Raw genomic sequence first — 16,471 nt, 5'->3', positions numbered from 1 at the left:
GTCCGTCTCCTCAGTGCACCCTGGGAGTGTCTAGCACATTACAACGCAGTCCAACACATGTGCTAAAATTGTCTTCACATTCCTGTATCTTCTTCGTCTCCCAGCTGCCTTTGCACCATTTTAACTGGACAAAGGTCTGTTGTATTTTTGGGGTTGGTTTTTCATTTTGGTTTGGTTTGTTTTGTTTTTTTTTTTAAGTACAGCAAAACAAACAATGTGAAGAATGCTTTTCCTAGAGCCCGACTCTGCGGAAAGCTGGTCTACTCTTTGGTATGAAAGTAAGCTGCTCAGTGTGGACTGCAATAACAAGCTATGTTCCTAACCCTCCTTTAGGTTTTATTCCTAAAATCATGATATGGGAGGAGATATTTATGAAGGTTGGATGGTTACAACTGTTTTGAAAGCTTGCTCCGAGATTGACTTTGGTTGATGACATTCATCTCTAGAATCAAATCTAACAAATAAATAAAATAGCAGCACTGTATAAAAGGCTTGGTAAGCCATTCATCAAAATATGAGAGAACCATTATATTCTCAGATACACCCACATAAATACGGCAGGAAAAAAAGTATAATCTGTTTCAGTAAGACTATTCATATCATTCAATCTGGACACCTGCATATGACAAGTTAAGAAAATTAGGTCAGGTAAGTACAGAAGCTGTGGCAGATTCATTTTAACACTTCCCAGTAGAATTTACTCTAGCCTGACACCAAAGCAGATCAACCCAAAATCTAATCCACAAGAGACTATGTAAAAAGCAAGATTTCAGACAGAAAATTGTGGAGATCGGGTGAAAATGACACTGTTCAAACAAATGTTAGGAGACAGAATTTCAGCTAGCAAATAAAGCAAAAAACCCAACTCAACTCCACGGACTTCAGGGGAGCAACCCCAAACATCATCAGCTAGGAATCTGGCACTGTCATAAAAAAGGTTTAGTCTGCAGGATACCTTTGGTATATCTGGTACCTTTCGTTAAGATATAGATCTTCTTACATAGTGTAACAAAACAACCAAAATAGAATTTCAACAAAGGGCATGACTCCAGGTAAATGTCAAAGAATAAACATGTCTCTGTTCTACTAGCTCTGTAAAAGAAGGGGGAGAAACATTGACTGTAGCAGAAGTGTAGTCCTTGATACACTATGCTACAGAAAGTAATGAACTACCAGAGGTAGAAGTCCATAGAACGGTATAATTCCTTCCTTTATAACTTTGTTCTTTTCTGATTATGTACATACATTTTAAAGGTCCTCCATCCTTCAAAAGAACATGGGAGGAGGGGGGCCTGCTGTGTGTAGTTGCTGGTAAGAAATCCTAATCTCAACATTGGTGTAAGCTCGAGGTGTCTATACATTTGAGCACTTCCTGTTTTCACTTCATGATCAAATATGTTCTTTTGCAGGGCAAATAGGGGAGCACTTGAGGAAGGAAAGCAGAGATGTCTGAGAGGCTAATTGAATGTACTAAGGACTCCTTGGCGTAGAGGAAAAGGAGTATTCCAAAGCTATGAATAAATTCTCGGCTTGGGTCAGATTTCTTGCTGTTTCTTTTCTTTAACCACCTTTGAACTCAAATAAAAACAGCCTTAATGTCAGGTTTACCTTTCTGATGTCGTAATCTTTATGTACTATTGAAAAGCTTATACTAAGACTAGGATTTCCTCTACTTTCTTAAACACTGGATATTATCCAGAAAAAGCATACACATTTCCAATCAATTCATCCTCAGATCTTTCATCTTCTGGTACCATTGTAATTCCAAATGTAAGACAGAGCTCAGTAAGCAAATGAGAAGATGCGAGAAGCTCCTACTCCTTGCATTTAATTTCCAACAATAAAAACATGTATGTGTATCCTATTTCAAATATAATTAAAGTTACTGCAAAATGGAAGCTCTGATAGGGGTTAGAAATTGTTTTGAAAGACACAGCCTGTGAGGTATATTCATTCTACATCAGAGTTCAAGTGCCTGTCTCTTCAAAAAAAGCCACTTAGGCAATTCAGTTTTTAACACTGGCTACCTTAGCAGTTTGCAAACTGATTGAATAAGGGAAAAAAGTAACATTTTATTTAAAATCACAAATAAATACAATTAGTCAGAACTAAGTTACTCTTTGAATTTGACAGTCTAAAAGAATTTGAAGTTTAATCCATGCCATAAGAGATGGACTGCCACTGCCTCTCTTTCCAAGGAAACCAGAGGTTAATGATTTTTGTCATATTGAAACTAACAGCTAACAATTGCTACAGTTGGCCTTTAGTATTTTATTTGTCCTTTTGAGGTATTCAGAATAGGTGACAATGGCTTGCAGTTGAGAACATATGTAGAGAGACCCCTGTGGCTTATGGAAAAGTTGCTCTGTGCTGGTTGGGTGTTTGAAAAAAAAATACAACCAGAGCTCTTTTATGTTCCTCTCCTTAATGAATGCATGAATGTCAAAATGTACCAATGGCCCATTCAGGGGGCTGCCTAAGCAGCTCCTTCTTTAAGAACACATCCTGAGATGTAAAATACATTTGCTTAACAAATTAAAATAATGAGATAATTCAATTAGTTTATTTAAAAAAAAAAAAAGGAGAGAGAGAGAAAGAAAAAAGGGTACATCAGGGGATTATTGTAATACAAGAACAGGTCATACAGCACAAAGGAGGAACAAACCAATTTGAAATAAGGTTAGAGTAGTAATGAAGGAATGTACATTGAATCATGGACTGCCATTGTAAAGATATTTACTTGAAACAAAAAAATTGTACATCACAGATTCCCCCATTCTGGCTCAGCCAGCACTGCACTTTGAATGGACAAGCTAATTTGAGAAAAAATGCAAGATCTTTAAAAGAAAGGAGTTCTCTTCCTCCCTGCACGTGTTTATGGCAAGAATTTCTCTGAATTTACATTGCACTGGTCAGGGGTCTCCATTATCAGTTTGCAGGTCTGAGAATTACAGCACAGTAAATCTTTCAACACCTGCAAACTCATTAAAGCCTGGACAGTAAAAGGTTTGGGACTTTTTGTGTTCATTTAATTTGATTTTTTGTGAGACCATCCTCACCAGTGATGGCAAATTTCCCCAATTCATGCAGGATGAAGAGGGTCAGGAGAGAGAGGGTGGAATCAAGGAAAAGGGATTTCAAAAAGCCAGGAGGACTTTCCTCAAGAGAAGTGAGAGGCAGTTGGCTGTTAATAAGTATGTGTTGAATGCTTTCAATGAGCACATGAGAAAGGAAGACAGGGAGAAAAAAAACAAGGTATCACAAATTTCATGAGAGGAAATGGAATTAACACAGAAACATGTACAAAACAAACTGGTTTATTTGTGGCCCTGCTTTCTGCTGTCTGCCTATACTACTCCTCCAAACATATCCTACAGCTAAATGAAAAACCCTCCACTCACACTCACTCGACTTCCAAATTAAAAACATTTTACAGGTTAGTAAATCTCCAGCTGAGGTGATGTAGCAAAGAACAGCTGTGAAGTAATTTTGATAATGATGAGAATAATAAGCACATGGCAAGGTTCAGGGCTTTGCTGTTGCAGCTTCAGTGCTCCTGAATAGATAAAAGTGATTAAATACTCCTGATTATCCCTGACCAATATGTAATGGATTTACAGCCCTTTCAATTAGTCAGTATTTGCTTAGGACTCATTATTTTGTCTTTGGTTAAGTAATCAGCCCAGAGACTCATGTTCTGTCTAATTCCTCTGAGCCAAGTGGGTACAGGGCACCTGACCTTTGAAATGGCCATAGCTGGGAGGCAGAAATAACCACTACTCCAGCAGAGACACTGGCTATTTCAGCTAATCCTGACCCCACAGGCCAGATCAATGCACCTTAGTTTGCTACTAATGTCCTTACATCAAAATGATGGTTTAGAAATGTGGATCTATCACTCCCCACTTCAGCTGTGCTGCTAGAAGAGCAGTTCGATAGTCCCTATCATAAATAAATCCGGTACCTTGTCCTGAAATCATTACACTGTAACCAACATCAGCTACTGTGGAAATTTATAAAACTTTGGCAGAAGAGGTTAATAATAGTTAGCATTTTAAGCCTTTGCAAGTGAGAAACAATTTTACAGGGAGAGGAAGAAGAAAATCAATTGATACTTTTACCAGTTTCCATTATTTCCCACATGAAGTAAACTACAAAGAGTGCTACTCGGTGGAACCATGTTTTGATGCCTAAGTGAAGCTATAATAGTCAACAGAACACTAACACATAATCCCAATTGCAAGCAGGACAACAAAGATAGCTCACAGAAAGCATTGCTTTTTCACATATTTAATCTCTCTCCCCCAAATGTAAATATGGCTAGTGTTTTTTTTCATAATGGACTTACAGAGAAGCTATAAAGGTGTTTATTGCATCTGTTATGCAACAGGAGAATTAAGGAACACATAAGCCTTCTGTATTCATCACAAAAAGTAGCAATGACAAGTTTGCAAATTGCTATGTTGGCTTCTCTAACATCCACAGTGTATTTCAGCACACAGTGACTGGGGTCTGTCTTCCACCAGATATGTGTGAAGATTTTGTAAGAAGAGGCCAGCAATAAAGAATCAAGAAGGCAGAGTTTTATAAATGCTAAAGCAAGAAACCCTCTTTTTTGTCCTTAGGAACATTTTTAATAGTTCAAAGCAAAAAATGGTTACTTTATATGTAGGTGGTGTTCCATGCTAGGGCTTTGTACTATCCCTCTTTCTCTCTATAGGCATGTATGTGTATAGATACACATATATATTTATAGGGTTTCTTTCAGATTTGTCATGATTCCAAGAGCCAAGAAAAAAAAATCTAGAAGAAAAAAAATTAGGCAGCAATAATTGAGCCTTAATAATAGTCTAAAAATTATGGGGACAACTGATTTCTAACAACGATGAACAAACTTCATTAGGCACATGAATAGAAATCTATTTTCATTTTGGGCACCACTTACTGTGAGATGCTGGAAAAGCCATGCTCTCATGATATTTGTTGCTACTTTGGGGAAAATGCCTCTTTTCTTCTGACGCTTTTTGTCCTTGTCTGGGTCATCGTCATCCCCTGTACCAGGTGAGGCTACGCTGTTGTCTAAACCGTCTCCTACAACAAAGGGAAAAACAGGAAGGAGACATTTAATGAACAAAATATAGAAGCCAAAAAGTATTATTAATTACCAACACACTAGATTTGCTAGATCAGACACATACTGTTTCTCACTATATACAAGTGCTGATACAAATAAGTAAAAATTAGAAACCATGTCTCTCCAAATACTAATTTTGTGTTTCACACATGCATATATCATTATTTCAATTAAATTGTGTGCTTGACATAGTGCAATAGCTCTTTGTCAATTATGGGATTCAATGTGGGAAAACCTGCCACAAGAAAACCCATTCACTGTAAATGCATCCCTACAACCATTCTGAATACGTACTATAAGTAATCAAGTTAAATGTTCTGTAGTCTATATATTCGAGGCCCTCTGCAGAGGTGGCAGTAACCATGTCACCGTTCAGTGCACATAACACACTGTCAGATGAACCCCTCCCCATAACCATCACCTCCCAACACACATACATACGCACGCACAAACACGTACACTTAGTATGACCCTGCATACAGCATTTGCATGACATGAAAACTACATCTCTGCATCAGTGATTATTATCATTAAAAAAAAAAAAAGAAAAAAAAAAGATGCACATCAAGGTAGAGCTCTCACTTAATCAGAACTTTCCATCAACATCTTTCTCTTCTGTGCTTTTCCCTGGCATTAATTGTGCATTAGCAAAAATCATTTACTTTTAACAGTCATAGTTATTTTTTCTTGCCCTCCAGCAAAAATGCCTTGAAAGCCTGCCTGGAGGGCATCTAAATTATGTATCTGAAAAACTCTTCTGGCAAGGCATTGCAGGACCCCTACTTTCTTAAAATTCATACGAGCACGTCTTCCTGTTTTTGGGAAGGCATCAATCAAGAGCAGCAATATATGCCATATTCCTACATTAATATTTGAACTAATAACTTTAAAAAAAGGAAAGAAACAAGATCCGACTTGTGACATAATCAAATGCAAAATAAATGAAGAATACTGGGACAGCACTGAGACTTTATAGATTGCTGTGTTTTCCTTACACATCATTAGCCCGGAGCCACACGAAAGAGGAAAACAGAGAAGTGGAGAGTTTATGCTCCCTGCTGGTGTTTAAGAAGCTGAGGTCCTGGAAGGACATCTGGGAATTGTGCTGAGACGGTGGTTTTTGTAATTTAAGAATAGACATTCATTAGCAGTAAATGCCATAAATCCCATGCTAAGTAAAAACCTTGTCCAAGAAAGCCTAAAACAATAAACTCTGTGCTCAATGTAGCCTGAGCTAGACGCTCCATAGCTTCCTGAGGAATGCTATAGATTCATGAGCTAATTCCTATAGCTTTGTCTAGCTCTGTAGTGCTACTAAACAAAATACGTTGCTGCTACATACAGTCCATTTGCTTCAAAACTTGCATTTCAGCTCCATCTTCCCTCCTGTGCCAGATCACCCTTCTTCCACTGCCTCCCCTTTGAAAACCCAACCCTTTTGGACCAGAGAGACAGAAAAAGCCACAGCAAAGAGCTGGCAGATTAATTTTATTGACATTTCCATTTTCACTGCAATGTGATACCCTCCATCACATGGAAGAGATGACCCTCACTATTTACAGACTGACAGGCCACTTCATTACAACCACCCTGCCCCAAGGCAGAGCAGCTCCTTTCCATCTGCCCAAACACCAGAGCAAGACCCTGAAGTCACTGCTCTCTTTCTCATGCTTCTTTTTCTTCCTTTTTTTTCTTATTTTTTTCTGTTTGTTTCTGTTAAATACAGAGAAAGGAGACTCAAATCACAGCAATCAAAGAGATTATGGAAGCCCTAAATGCTGTAACCAACTGTTCGCTTTTGCAAGATGTTGGTCATTTAGAAAGCACTCCTATCCATTGCTCTGTACACACACACCCCCCCAGTATTCCACCCTACCCCTCTCTCTCTCACACACACACACTCGCGCGCGCACACACGCACACACACTTTCCACTATGCCAAGGAACTGCTGCAAGGCAAATTCTCACAAACACTAATGGCTTCTGACTGCTCCTTGGCAACCCCAGCATTTTAACCTGGGTGGATATGCTCTCCAAAATACAGACACTGGAGCTATCTCATCAGCTGTTCATGTGACACAGATGGAGAGTGGCTATTAGGAGCCAGGCAATGGGCCTTGGGGATCTGAGGTGCTGTACTGTAGCCTCGGGCAATTTTGAAAAGCCAGAAAGTACCCAGAGTCGGGGGGGGGGGGGGGGGGGGGGGGAAATCCCTACTGAAAGTGCAAGTTTGAAGTCAGTCAGTCTGTTTGTCTATCTGTCGTGCAGATAAAGATATATTTGTCTCTTTATGTAAAAGCTATGTGTGCATGCACAGGATGCGTGGACCTGCAAAACTTCTGCTCTGCACCACCCTTTGGCATCACAGAAGCATTTGTTCACTCTCTGAATGGACAAATTCCGGTTTGTCTGCATATACATACTTTCCTGTTTGTGAGCATCCTCAGCAGAAGGCACTTACATGCTAAATCAGTGTTGAGACCTTTTGGAGAGTTTTAAAAAGCCAGTAGCAGCCCAAGAGAGGAAAATTCGGCTGAAGCTCCCATTGCCTTCCCACCTTACCCAATGATGAGTCAGTGCTTCCCCAATCTATTCCGTAACCTCAAGGAAGAAAATTCAAATATCGTGCCTCCAAATGACCTCAAAAGATAAATACAGCAAGACTTGTTGCTCTTGGTGAGCTACAGACACAATCCTGTTAATTTGTATTGTCATGTCTTTAATAGGACTACAACTGCTCACACTAATGGATACTGTTTCTAGTGGCAAGAAATCATAGAAGTAGCCCATAACAGATTTTTCAAGATGGCCTGATTTGCTTTTTGGATACGGAGATCCTGATCCTAGTCTGCTGTATCCAAATAAACACAACTTACTTTAAATGAAGAAAACAAAATTATCAACAGTGAAATAAAGTGAACTGACTTGAAAGTCATACTATGGCAGAATGGATCAACTATATTTTTAACTGCTGTATGAAGGAATCTAAATTTAAATCATTTAAACCATCATTACAAGTGATTCTGCTCATGTGAACTGTTCATATTCTGATTTGGATGGTAATTTGTAAGAAGATTAGAGTCAAATTCTAATTTGTATGGAAATTGCAACTATATAAGCACAATTACCCCAGTTTTCTAGTGGCAAAATGAAGTCTAGATGTTGGCCCACTGACACTGTCTTCCACACAGCAGAAAAAAAAAAAAAAAAAAAGTGACTTTCTCCTGCTCTGCACACTGTTCACTCATATATTCTTGTGCAAAGAGTACAAGTGATAGCAAAACCCTATCACTGTTCTAGGAAAGCGGAGAATTCTTGAGTGGCGCTCTCTTTGTGGAGGTGTCAATGACAGTGCGGGATTCAGGCCAGTAGAGAATTACACAAATTAGCCAGCTTGTTTCAGATTATATCAATGCTGTGTAATAATCTCAATAACCCCTGTAAGAGATGGAGAGAGTTTAGATGAAGTTCGTTTGTAAAGTGACCCACAGAGGATTCCTTAGAGACCTTCTCTTCTAGCAGAAGGTTTTATGGAGGATGCTGAAGTTGCAAGTCTTCTTCACACAGTGGGAAGTTGGGGAAGTTGGACTTCCACACAAGCTCTGTGTGCAGATACTTGCACATTTTGAGGGTTTCTTCCCACAAGGTAAACTATTTTACATTGAAAGCAAAGGAGGCTACCTCTTATCTTAAAAATACCACATAACTAGTTAGAGCAGGGTTGCCATTGCATCATAATTTCAGATTTAACTTGCTACAAACTGATTACCTTGGACAGTTTAGCTTGCTGACACTAATGTTCACACTACTGAGGAGTTTTCAGGAAGCAGAGTCCAATCCTACAGAAGGCCTGTCCAACATTATTGCATCAATGAATTCCTCTTTGACAGTCCTCCACACTACCACTATTATCTCAACCCTAGTCTTTGAGTTCCTCACAGAGTAAGGCCCCAGCAAAAGATTAAGAAACTGCTGTTTATAAGATGCTCATCTAGTCTTTTCACTATTTGTGAACAGGATAACAAATTCCCAATCTATTCAAAATGGTAACTGAAAAAGATAACTCAGTCAGGCCAAAGTACAGAAGCCCAGATTCAAACTCTAGAAATAGTTCCTATTACCATCATAACAAGCTGAGCAGTAAGAAAAGTGATTTCTGGAATACTATATTTTGGGAACCAGTATTTGAGTTCCTTCACTGTCAGAGGTCCCTTACAGCTTATGGTTTACCATGCTAAACAAAAAGACAGAAGAGAAGGGGTATCTAAAATGAGGGGGAGACAAGACACTTCACTGTATTTTCTATGAGTAGTGTAAGCAATATGAAAGTGAAGTTAAAGGATTCTGAAAAGGAAAGCTGCAGTGCACTATGCTGATCTTAAGTAAACTACTCTACAATCTTTCAGTCCAGTATTTTGATGAGTAGAATATGTAGATATGAATGCAAAACAAGAAAATCGGCATGCAGCTTATAGTCACATTTGCAATTATTTGTTTGTACTTCTAATGCGTCCATCTGGTCACGTAAGTATTGTAAATCGTTATTAATAAGGATGTTCAGCTTAGTAAATGATCCACATCACCAGCAGAGAAAAATCTTAAAAATCTGGTTAATTACCACTGCCAAAAAGCTGGAAAGAGAAGTGTTTGAATATGTTTTGAAGATAAGACAGTCTGTGCTGCAGGGAGGACTAATAGTGAGGGAAGGTCAGCTCCAGAATCAAAGACCCTTCAGGAGAACTCCTTATCTCCATTCCACCCTGTTAAAATCATCAGTCTTTTTAGCCTTCCAGCTTCAGAAGATCACAAGTCTTTGAATGAAGTGCTGGCTATGGGTTTGGGGTTTTATCCCTCCTTTTAGTGATCCCTGTTCATGGAAGTTGACTTAGTGTCCTCACACCACAGAAGCAATGTTTTTCTACTGCGTCTTATTGCCTGGGGAAACTGAATTAGGACAGGTTATGGGTGGCAAACCTGGAATTTTGAAAACCACAAACAGTTCAAGCGGGCATCCCATCTTAGAGCTGTGCCATCTTCAGCAGTGCTCTGCCAGTACATGTGCTGGTTTTTCTGAATCAGTTGACTGCAGAAGGAAAGAAGCCATAAGAAGCTGTCCAGGCATCCTAGGTTAGCCTGTATGCTCAGTCATCACTTGCCCCATCCTGGGATAGGGTGTCCTCAAGTGAGCCACTGTAATCAGCCTCTCCCTTTTTGTGTCTCTGGAACACCAGGCGTGTCTCATGGTGGCGTATAATGTTTCAGTGAGCATCTTGGAGAGAAAGTAAGGTTGGACACTGGTGCACTAGAAGGTTCAGGAAGACTTCAGACATATAGCACTACCACCTCTCTTACTACATAGGATGATATTCTTTTGCCCTCTGCAGCAGGGAGGAGATGAAGACCTAGCCCTCTCTCTGCTGTTCTTTTGCAAGGTCTTTTACTTTCCAGAATGTAATCCAGCAGTTCCATTGGGCTGTTACTGTGAAGATGATGTACAAATTTCACACAGTCCAAGCATTAATAACTACTGTAAATTCAAATAGGAATAAAAGGAAGAGAACTGAAGCCACTATCAGACACTTCACCTAAAAATCTGTTCTACTTGATCTAATCACATTTTAGCATAGTTTGCCAGTCAGGAGCAAGTCCCTATTGCCATCTGGCAATATGTGCTAGAGGCTTGAAGAGTTGCATGGTATCTGGTATCTAAAGTGTATTTACAAGTGACAGAATAAAAACTGATCCTTTTCTATTTCTGGATAGGCACCCTTCTATAATCACTAATTTATCTTATTTTCAGAAAGGCATTTGCAAATATTTTATTATTTACTCAAAGGTGGGTATGACATTCCAGCTACGTTATTGTTATAGCTACACATGCTATAAAATTGGTGATTCACATCTTCCAAAACTATTTACAGAACTGCGATGTTTCACATTTCCCCTTTTACTATTTTCCTGTTTAAAAAAAAAAAAAACAACACACCAAAAAACAAACAAACAAAAAAACCCACCAGAAAAAAAGCCTGGATTTTTGTGCCTTTAATTGTCTGTGTTTAAATCTCGTGTTTATTTGTGAAGTGAATCGAGAATTCTTAGCGATTAAGTTCAAAAGCCAACAACGTATTTTCCTAGTTTTTAAAGAGAGAACTAATAAACGGTGGTTTAAATTTTAAGCTCTTCTATACAGCCAGGAGGTTCGTGGCTTGTTCGCTGTGATCCAGCATTTTTTCACATCAGGTGAAAAAAGTGTTCCAATGCAGACAAGGGGAACAGTGAAGCAACCTGCTAATTGCTGATCTCTCTTACGTTCCTGCTGTGCTAAACTGTCTGGACATGTTGACGTGAAATTTTTCTGCGATTTTCAAGTGACTAGTTCATGGCCCACTGCCGTGGAGTGCAGGAGAAGGGATGAAATGCTTTAGTTTACATGCAACATTTACTAACTGTGTGGGTTTTCCGACATTAAAGAGGGGACAGTGACCCATGCCACCTTTTTCACACTCAAAAGAGCACTGAAAAAACAATCTTCATAGGCTTACCTCAGGCTTCCCTGGCCCTTAACACCCTCCCCCCAGGGTAGGAGCAGAAAGAGAAAAAAGAAGGGATTTTATGCTCCTTTCTCTTCAACTTTTCAGGCGGTATAAGCAGCATTTAGCAAATTCAGCCTCCAAATGGCTCCAAATGCTCTGAGCTGCAGGGGCTCATCCTTTGTTAGCCTCCCTCTATTTACACAGGATTTACTCAGGCTCTCCACTGAAGAGACCACATGTTTCTGACAGAAAGCACTTCCATTCACACTGCATCAGGCAACAGGATTGTAACCACTGCAGCTTCACGTTGACCTGAGATTAGGGATTTCAGCAACATTGAGATGGCAACAATCTGCTAACTAACAAAAATTATCCATGGAGAACTCTGCTGCTTACTCCAGTTAAAACTACTGTGGCCAGATAGATTAGGTTACTTAGAAGGACAATTAAGAACTAGCTACTGTCAATAATATGCCTGTCCATCTACAAATAACATACACACAGAGAAAAATATCAGCAGGAAAAAAAAAAAAAGAGGAAGAAAAAAAATCAGACTGCAGCTTGGATTAAAACAATTTCACCCACTGGCTGAAGACATAAAGTGTAAAAACAGACAGATGGACACATATGTAAATGTGGCTGCATTTGTTTCTCTGGAGCTGGCAAGTTAGTAATAACAGTATAGTTTAATAATTTATTTTCCATGGTATTTTCACACTGGTTAACTGGGCAGTGGCAACTTCTATGCAGAATTTCAGGAGCAGAATAATTCCTTCAATCTAAATGCTACTGGGGCAAATAAACTGAACTAAGAAACCTCTTTTGACTTTACCTACAAGGACCCAGTCCTGGAACCTGATATCAGCCTGGGGATTTTTAAAATTTAGGTTTTGGGTTTTTTTTTTTTTTCACTCAGTTTAGCCAGTCAGGACTCCTGCACTGAGATTTTTCCAGATTTACTATTTGTGTAAGGGTTTTTCAGAATGGATTACACACGCACACAGGCATAACAATCATTGCTGGTAGGAGCTTGTGCTTTTTTGCTGAATAGCCTTTCAAGGGGCAAAAGAAAATTAGATGGGAACACAGGGCCAGAAAGGACCACACAGATCCAGTTTTTGATGAGTTTTATTTTGACATTTTAATTTGGCAAATTATTTTGCTTCTGCAGGAAAGGACAAAACAATTTACTTCTGTAATAGTAACTCATACATGCATTCAATAAGCACGTAAAAAGTACATGGTATATTCTAAAGTTCTCCATAGTATATCATAATAAAGCTCTTCTGGGCACTCAATGATTCATTTTTAGTGATCTCTCAAATGCCCTTATCCACAGTTAACACTCAGATTTTATTAAGGAAGAAAGCAGGGACAAATGTCCACTTAAGTCCCAGCTCTCAAATTCAACTCTGCTTGCACTGCAGTACCTAAAGCTAAAGCTGTTTTAATGTTCTATTCACCTCCCCTGTGTGGCATTTCTGCTAACACAGAGTTCACAATCTTTCAGCCCCAAACACAGAAGGCTGCTATCTTCAAGTCATCCAAGGAATGTGCCAGATACTATCATCTCCTCTGCAATACAAAGAACCAGAAAGAGGCAGAGACCAAAAGGAAACCATACTGATCAGGTTACTAGAGTCCAGAAAGTCTTTCCCAGAATGCTAAATGTTAATCTTTGAACCAGCAAATGTTATAATTAAGATCCTTGTAGTTGGAGGAAATGCTAGCTCAAGAAGTCAAAGGTACAGCCATTTGAAGCTGTACTTTTTTGCACGTCTGCACTAATCTCGCACCCCTCATGCTGGCACAACCACCACCAAGCACTTTGTTCTATTCAAGCAAAATTATCGTTAATGTCAGTGGCAGTTTTGCCTGAGTAAGAAGTGTAAGACCAGATCCTTGTCTTGTTCACACAGAACTGCAAGCACTGCACAATTCCAGAGGAGACATAATCATTAAAACTTGTGGTTTATGCTGATTTATGATGCTTTTCTTTTTAAAAGTGAAATTCACTCAGTACCTCACCCAGAAAAGTGTTCACTGCACTTGTTTCTATGCTTTTTTAACTTCAGATCTCCCTCCCCACCTCAGCACAAGTTGGGAAGTTTACTCCCAGGGTTTGGCACCTAGGTTGAAGGAAATCATTATTAAATTAGGTTTAAGCATTTTGTCTGCTTTGATAATTATTTTGCAGTGTGAATGTAAACAGCTGTTATTCTGTTTAAAATTTTTATCTTATTGAACACTGTCACACAAAATGTCCTTGTGCTGCTAAATGAAATACTTTTAAAATTGCTATTTTATATATATTTTAGAGAAGTAGTTTTAGCATCCTCATAGTAATTCTGTTAAGAATACCAGCTGCAGACTTTGGCTACAGCTGAGACAACAGTAACAAGTCATTAAAAAAATCAGGAGACGAAAAAAAAAAATAAATCACTTTTTTTTTTTTCTCTAAAGCACATTTTCTTTAAGAGATAATTTCTTTGGGGGGATTCTTTATCCTTGTTTGAGTAAGTGGGATGTTCTCAGTTTCCTCAATCAACTGTACCGAAGTTAGCATACATCAAAAAGCTGTATTTTAAGTACCATTTGTTATTTGCTCTCCTGTTATTTTAGTCATTAGAATAATATAAAATGTGGGCAAAATAGACGAGTTCAAGTAAAATTCTACCTGCAGCTGAAGTAATTAAGTTCAATAGTATCATCTTATCAGTATTTAACCTTTAGCATTTTGCAGTTGTTTATATATAGCAGAATATGGACAACTTACAGTAGATGATGGCTAAAACCTGTACTCTTCTTCATTAAATCATTAATGTAGTTTCTTTAAGAATAAAAATTAGTGGGTTTTTTCAAAGACAGATAGCCATCAGAGCATCTCAATTTTCCCTAGAGCTGCCACAAACTTAAAAAATGTGAGGTATTTTACTGTCTTGCAGTTCCCCTTAAACAACATGCTGTTGGACACAACTGTTTGTCCAGATCCCTAAAAATGATGCTCACTAATACAGCAAGAATCCATGTACCGTCCACATTAGAAACCTCTCTTTTCAGGGTTATTTAACTATTAAAAAAGCATCAGCTGAAATATTGCATGTAAGTACACATTCATGGGATATTTTCATAATTTCAAAAAAAAAAGTTAGAAGTAGAAATGGAACAGATGCTTAGTCCTGAGAGATACTAAGTTAAAAATTTCAGTTATTAAAACGGACATTTGTTAGGCCAGAAGACCAAAATGCACAGTAGTCTATTTTAAGATGTATTTTAAAAAAAACATGAAAGATGGCTGAATGTTTAATTAACAACAACAACAACAAATGTTTTAATAGAAAAGTGTTAAAATGAGCCATAAAAGCTTTTTCCAGGTGATAAAATGTGCACAAATGTGTATGTTACATAAAACACAAATAAGAGCACCATCTCGGTATGCATTCACAAACACCTGAGCAGCATAAGAAGAGATGCTTGCTGTGAATGCATAGTCCAGGAAAAAAAAAAAAAATACAAAACAACTCCAAACTTGGCAAGTCTTACATACCATAAGAGCTCCAACACCTATGCACAGTAGGGTGGATTAACCCGCTGGGTGCTGCAGGCATATATATGCACCTCCTCCTAACGTGTTCATTTGGCTGGCAGTCTGGAAAATGCCAGAATGTGAAGGGTTACGTGGGAACACTGACAGTCTGCTCTTGCAGGTTTAAGTTAAAGTCCATACTCTAAATATAGTGTGCTGGGTATTTGGAAACATAATTAATAATGTTTATAAGTGGTATGCTATTTGGTGCTCACAATAAAGGGCTTGATCTGATGTTCACTCCACTGGCTAATCACATTCCACAACACAACCACGTGCTTTGGATCTGTCCATATTTGCTTTGGGTACCATTTTTCAGGAATCTTTTCCTCCAAGGGGCCTTGTAAAGGTAAAGTATAACCCATCTGTGCCTCATCTGCTATACACATACAATGGATGCTTAAAACCGGCTACTGGAAAGCCCTGAAAAGTTTTATCGTTCACCTGCAGTAGACAGGTGATAAGAGCAAGCATTTAAGAGCCAAAGCCCATATACAGTCCTTGCTAGTTTCTTAGTCTGGCTTCAGCCATGAGGGAAGATACAGCTAGGACTATCCAAATTCCTCAAACTGAAAGAAGCAAGCATAAAGACATATGAATTCTGGCCAGAAAATTTCAAGTGGCTGACAAAAAAAAAAAAAGACACAAAAGGCTCACAGGCAACTTATTTTCTCCCATTGTAATTTTATTGGATTGTTTTGGGATAATATGACTAAAAAACAGCACCCAAACTATGTCTGCACCCAAATTATCCCATAAAATGCTTTGGACCTCGTTTAAGTGATCAAAAGAGCTGACATCTGATGCTCTGCTTTTCTATTCATAACCTGTAATTTCATTTCAAGTCTTTCATTGTAGCAGAAAGTGTTGCATAAGACAAATATGCAGTGCCTACAAAGTCTTCCTAGACTGGTTTGTGTCCCTGGGCTGTTCCTAGGGAAGAGCCTCACAAGTTGGGCTCTAGGGAACTTCCACCACCCCACTTGCCCCTTCAGAGGGCTGGCTATATGCAGGGACCCCAAACAAAAGACATGGCAAGTTATGAGACTTCTCTTCCTTCAGGTTCAGAAGGGTTAAACTGAGTTTCCCTCTGGACAGGCTGTTCACCTAGCCAGTTGGAGCGCTGACATGTATGCCATAAGATCAAACCTAAGCCCCACCAATCAAACAGCAGACTGGACTAAATGTGCTGATGCAGCAAATTTCCAGATCTTGATC

The 16,471-nt window shown here is 38.8% G+C and overlaps 1 protein-coding gene across 12 annotated transcripts in view; it reads right to left on the bottom strand.

The window, feature by feature from the left end:
* The window catches only part of MEIS2 (Meis homeobox 2), a 175,414-nt gene that overhangs the window by 117,623 nt on the left and 41,320 nt on the right, over window positions 1-16,471 (bottom strand). For 6 of the 12 annotated variants that reach the window (XM_057420185.1, XM_057420183.1, XM_057420191.1 and 3 more), the window contains exons 8-9: window positions 15,215-15,316; window positions 4,946-5,091 (exon numbers count right to left, since the gene is read on the bottom strand). In XM_057420185.1, the coding sequence (XP_057276168.1) occupies window positions 4,946-5,091; window positions 15,215-15,316 (248 nt within the window). The remainder of the gene's footprint in view (window positions 1-4,945; window positions 5,092-15,214; window positions 15,317-16,471) is intronic. The other 6 variants (XM_057420189.1, XM_057420186.1, XM_057420194.1 and 3 more) reach the window with 1 other exon arrangement.

This window comes from Pezoporus wallicus, unplaced genomic scaffold, assembly GCF_028554395.1.
Source record: "Pezoporus wallicus isolate ANWC-B61680 ecotype Strahan unplaced genomic scaffold, APGP_CSIRO_Pwel_v1 contig_5418, whole genome shotgun sequence".
Classification (NCBI taxonomy): Eukaryota; Metazoa; Chordata; class Aves; order Psittaciformes; family Psittacidae; genus Pezoporus; species Pezoporus wallicus.
Note: the sequence above shows the minus strand (reverse complement) of the source record. Positions and strands in the feature narration are given on the sequence as shown.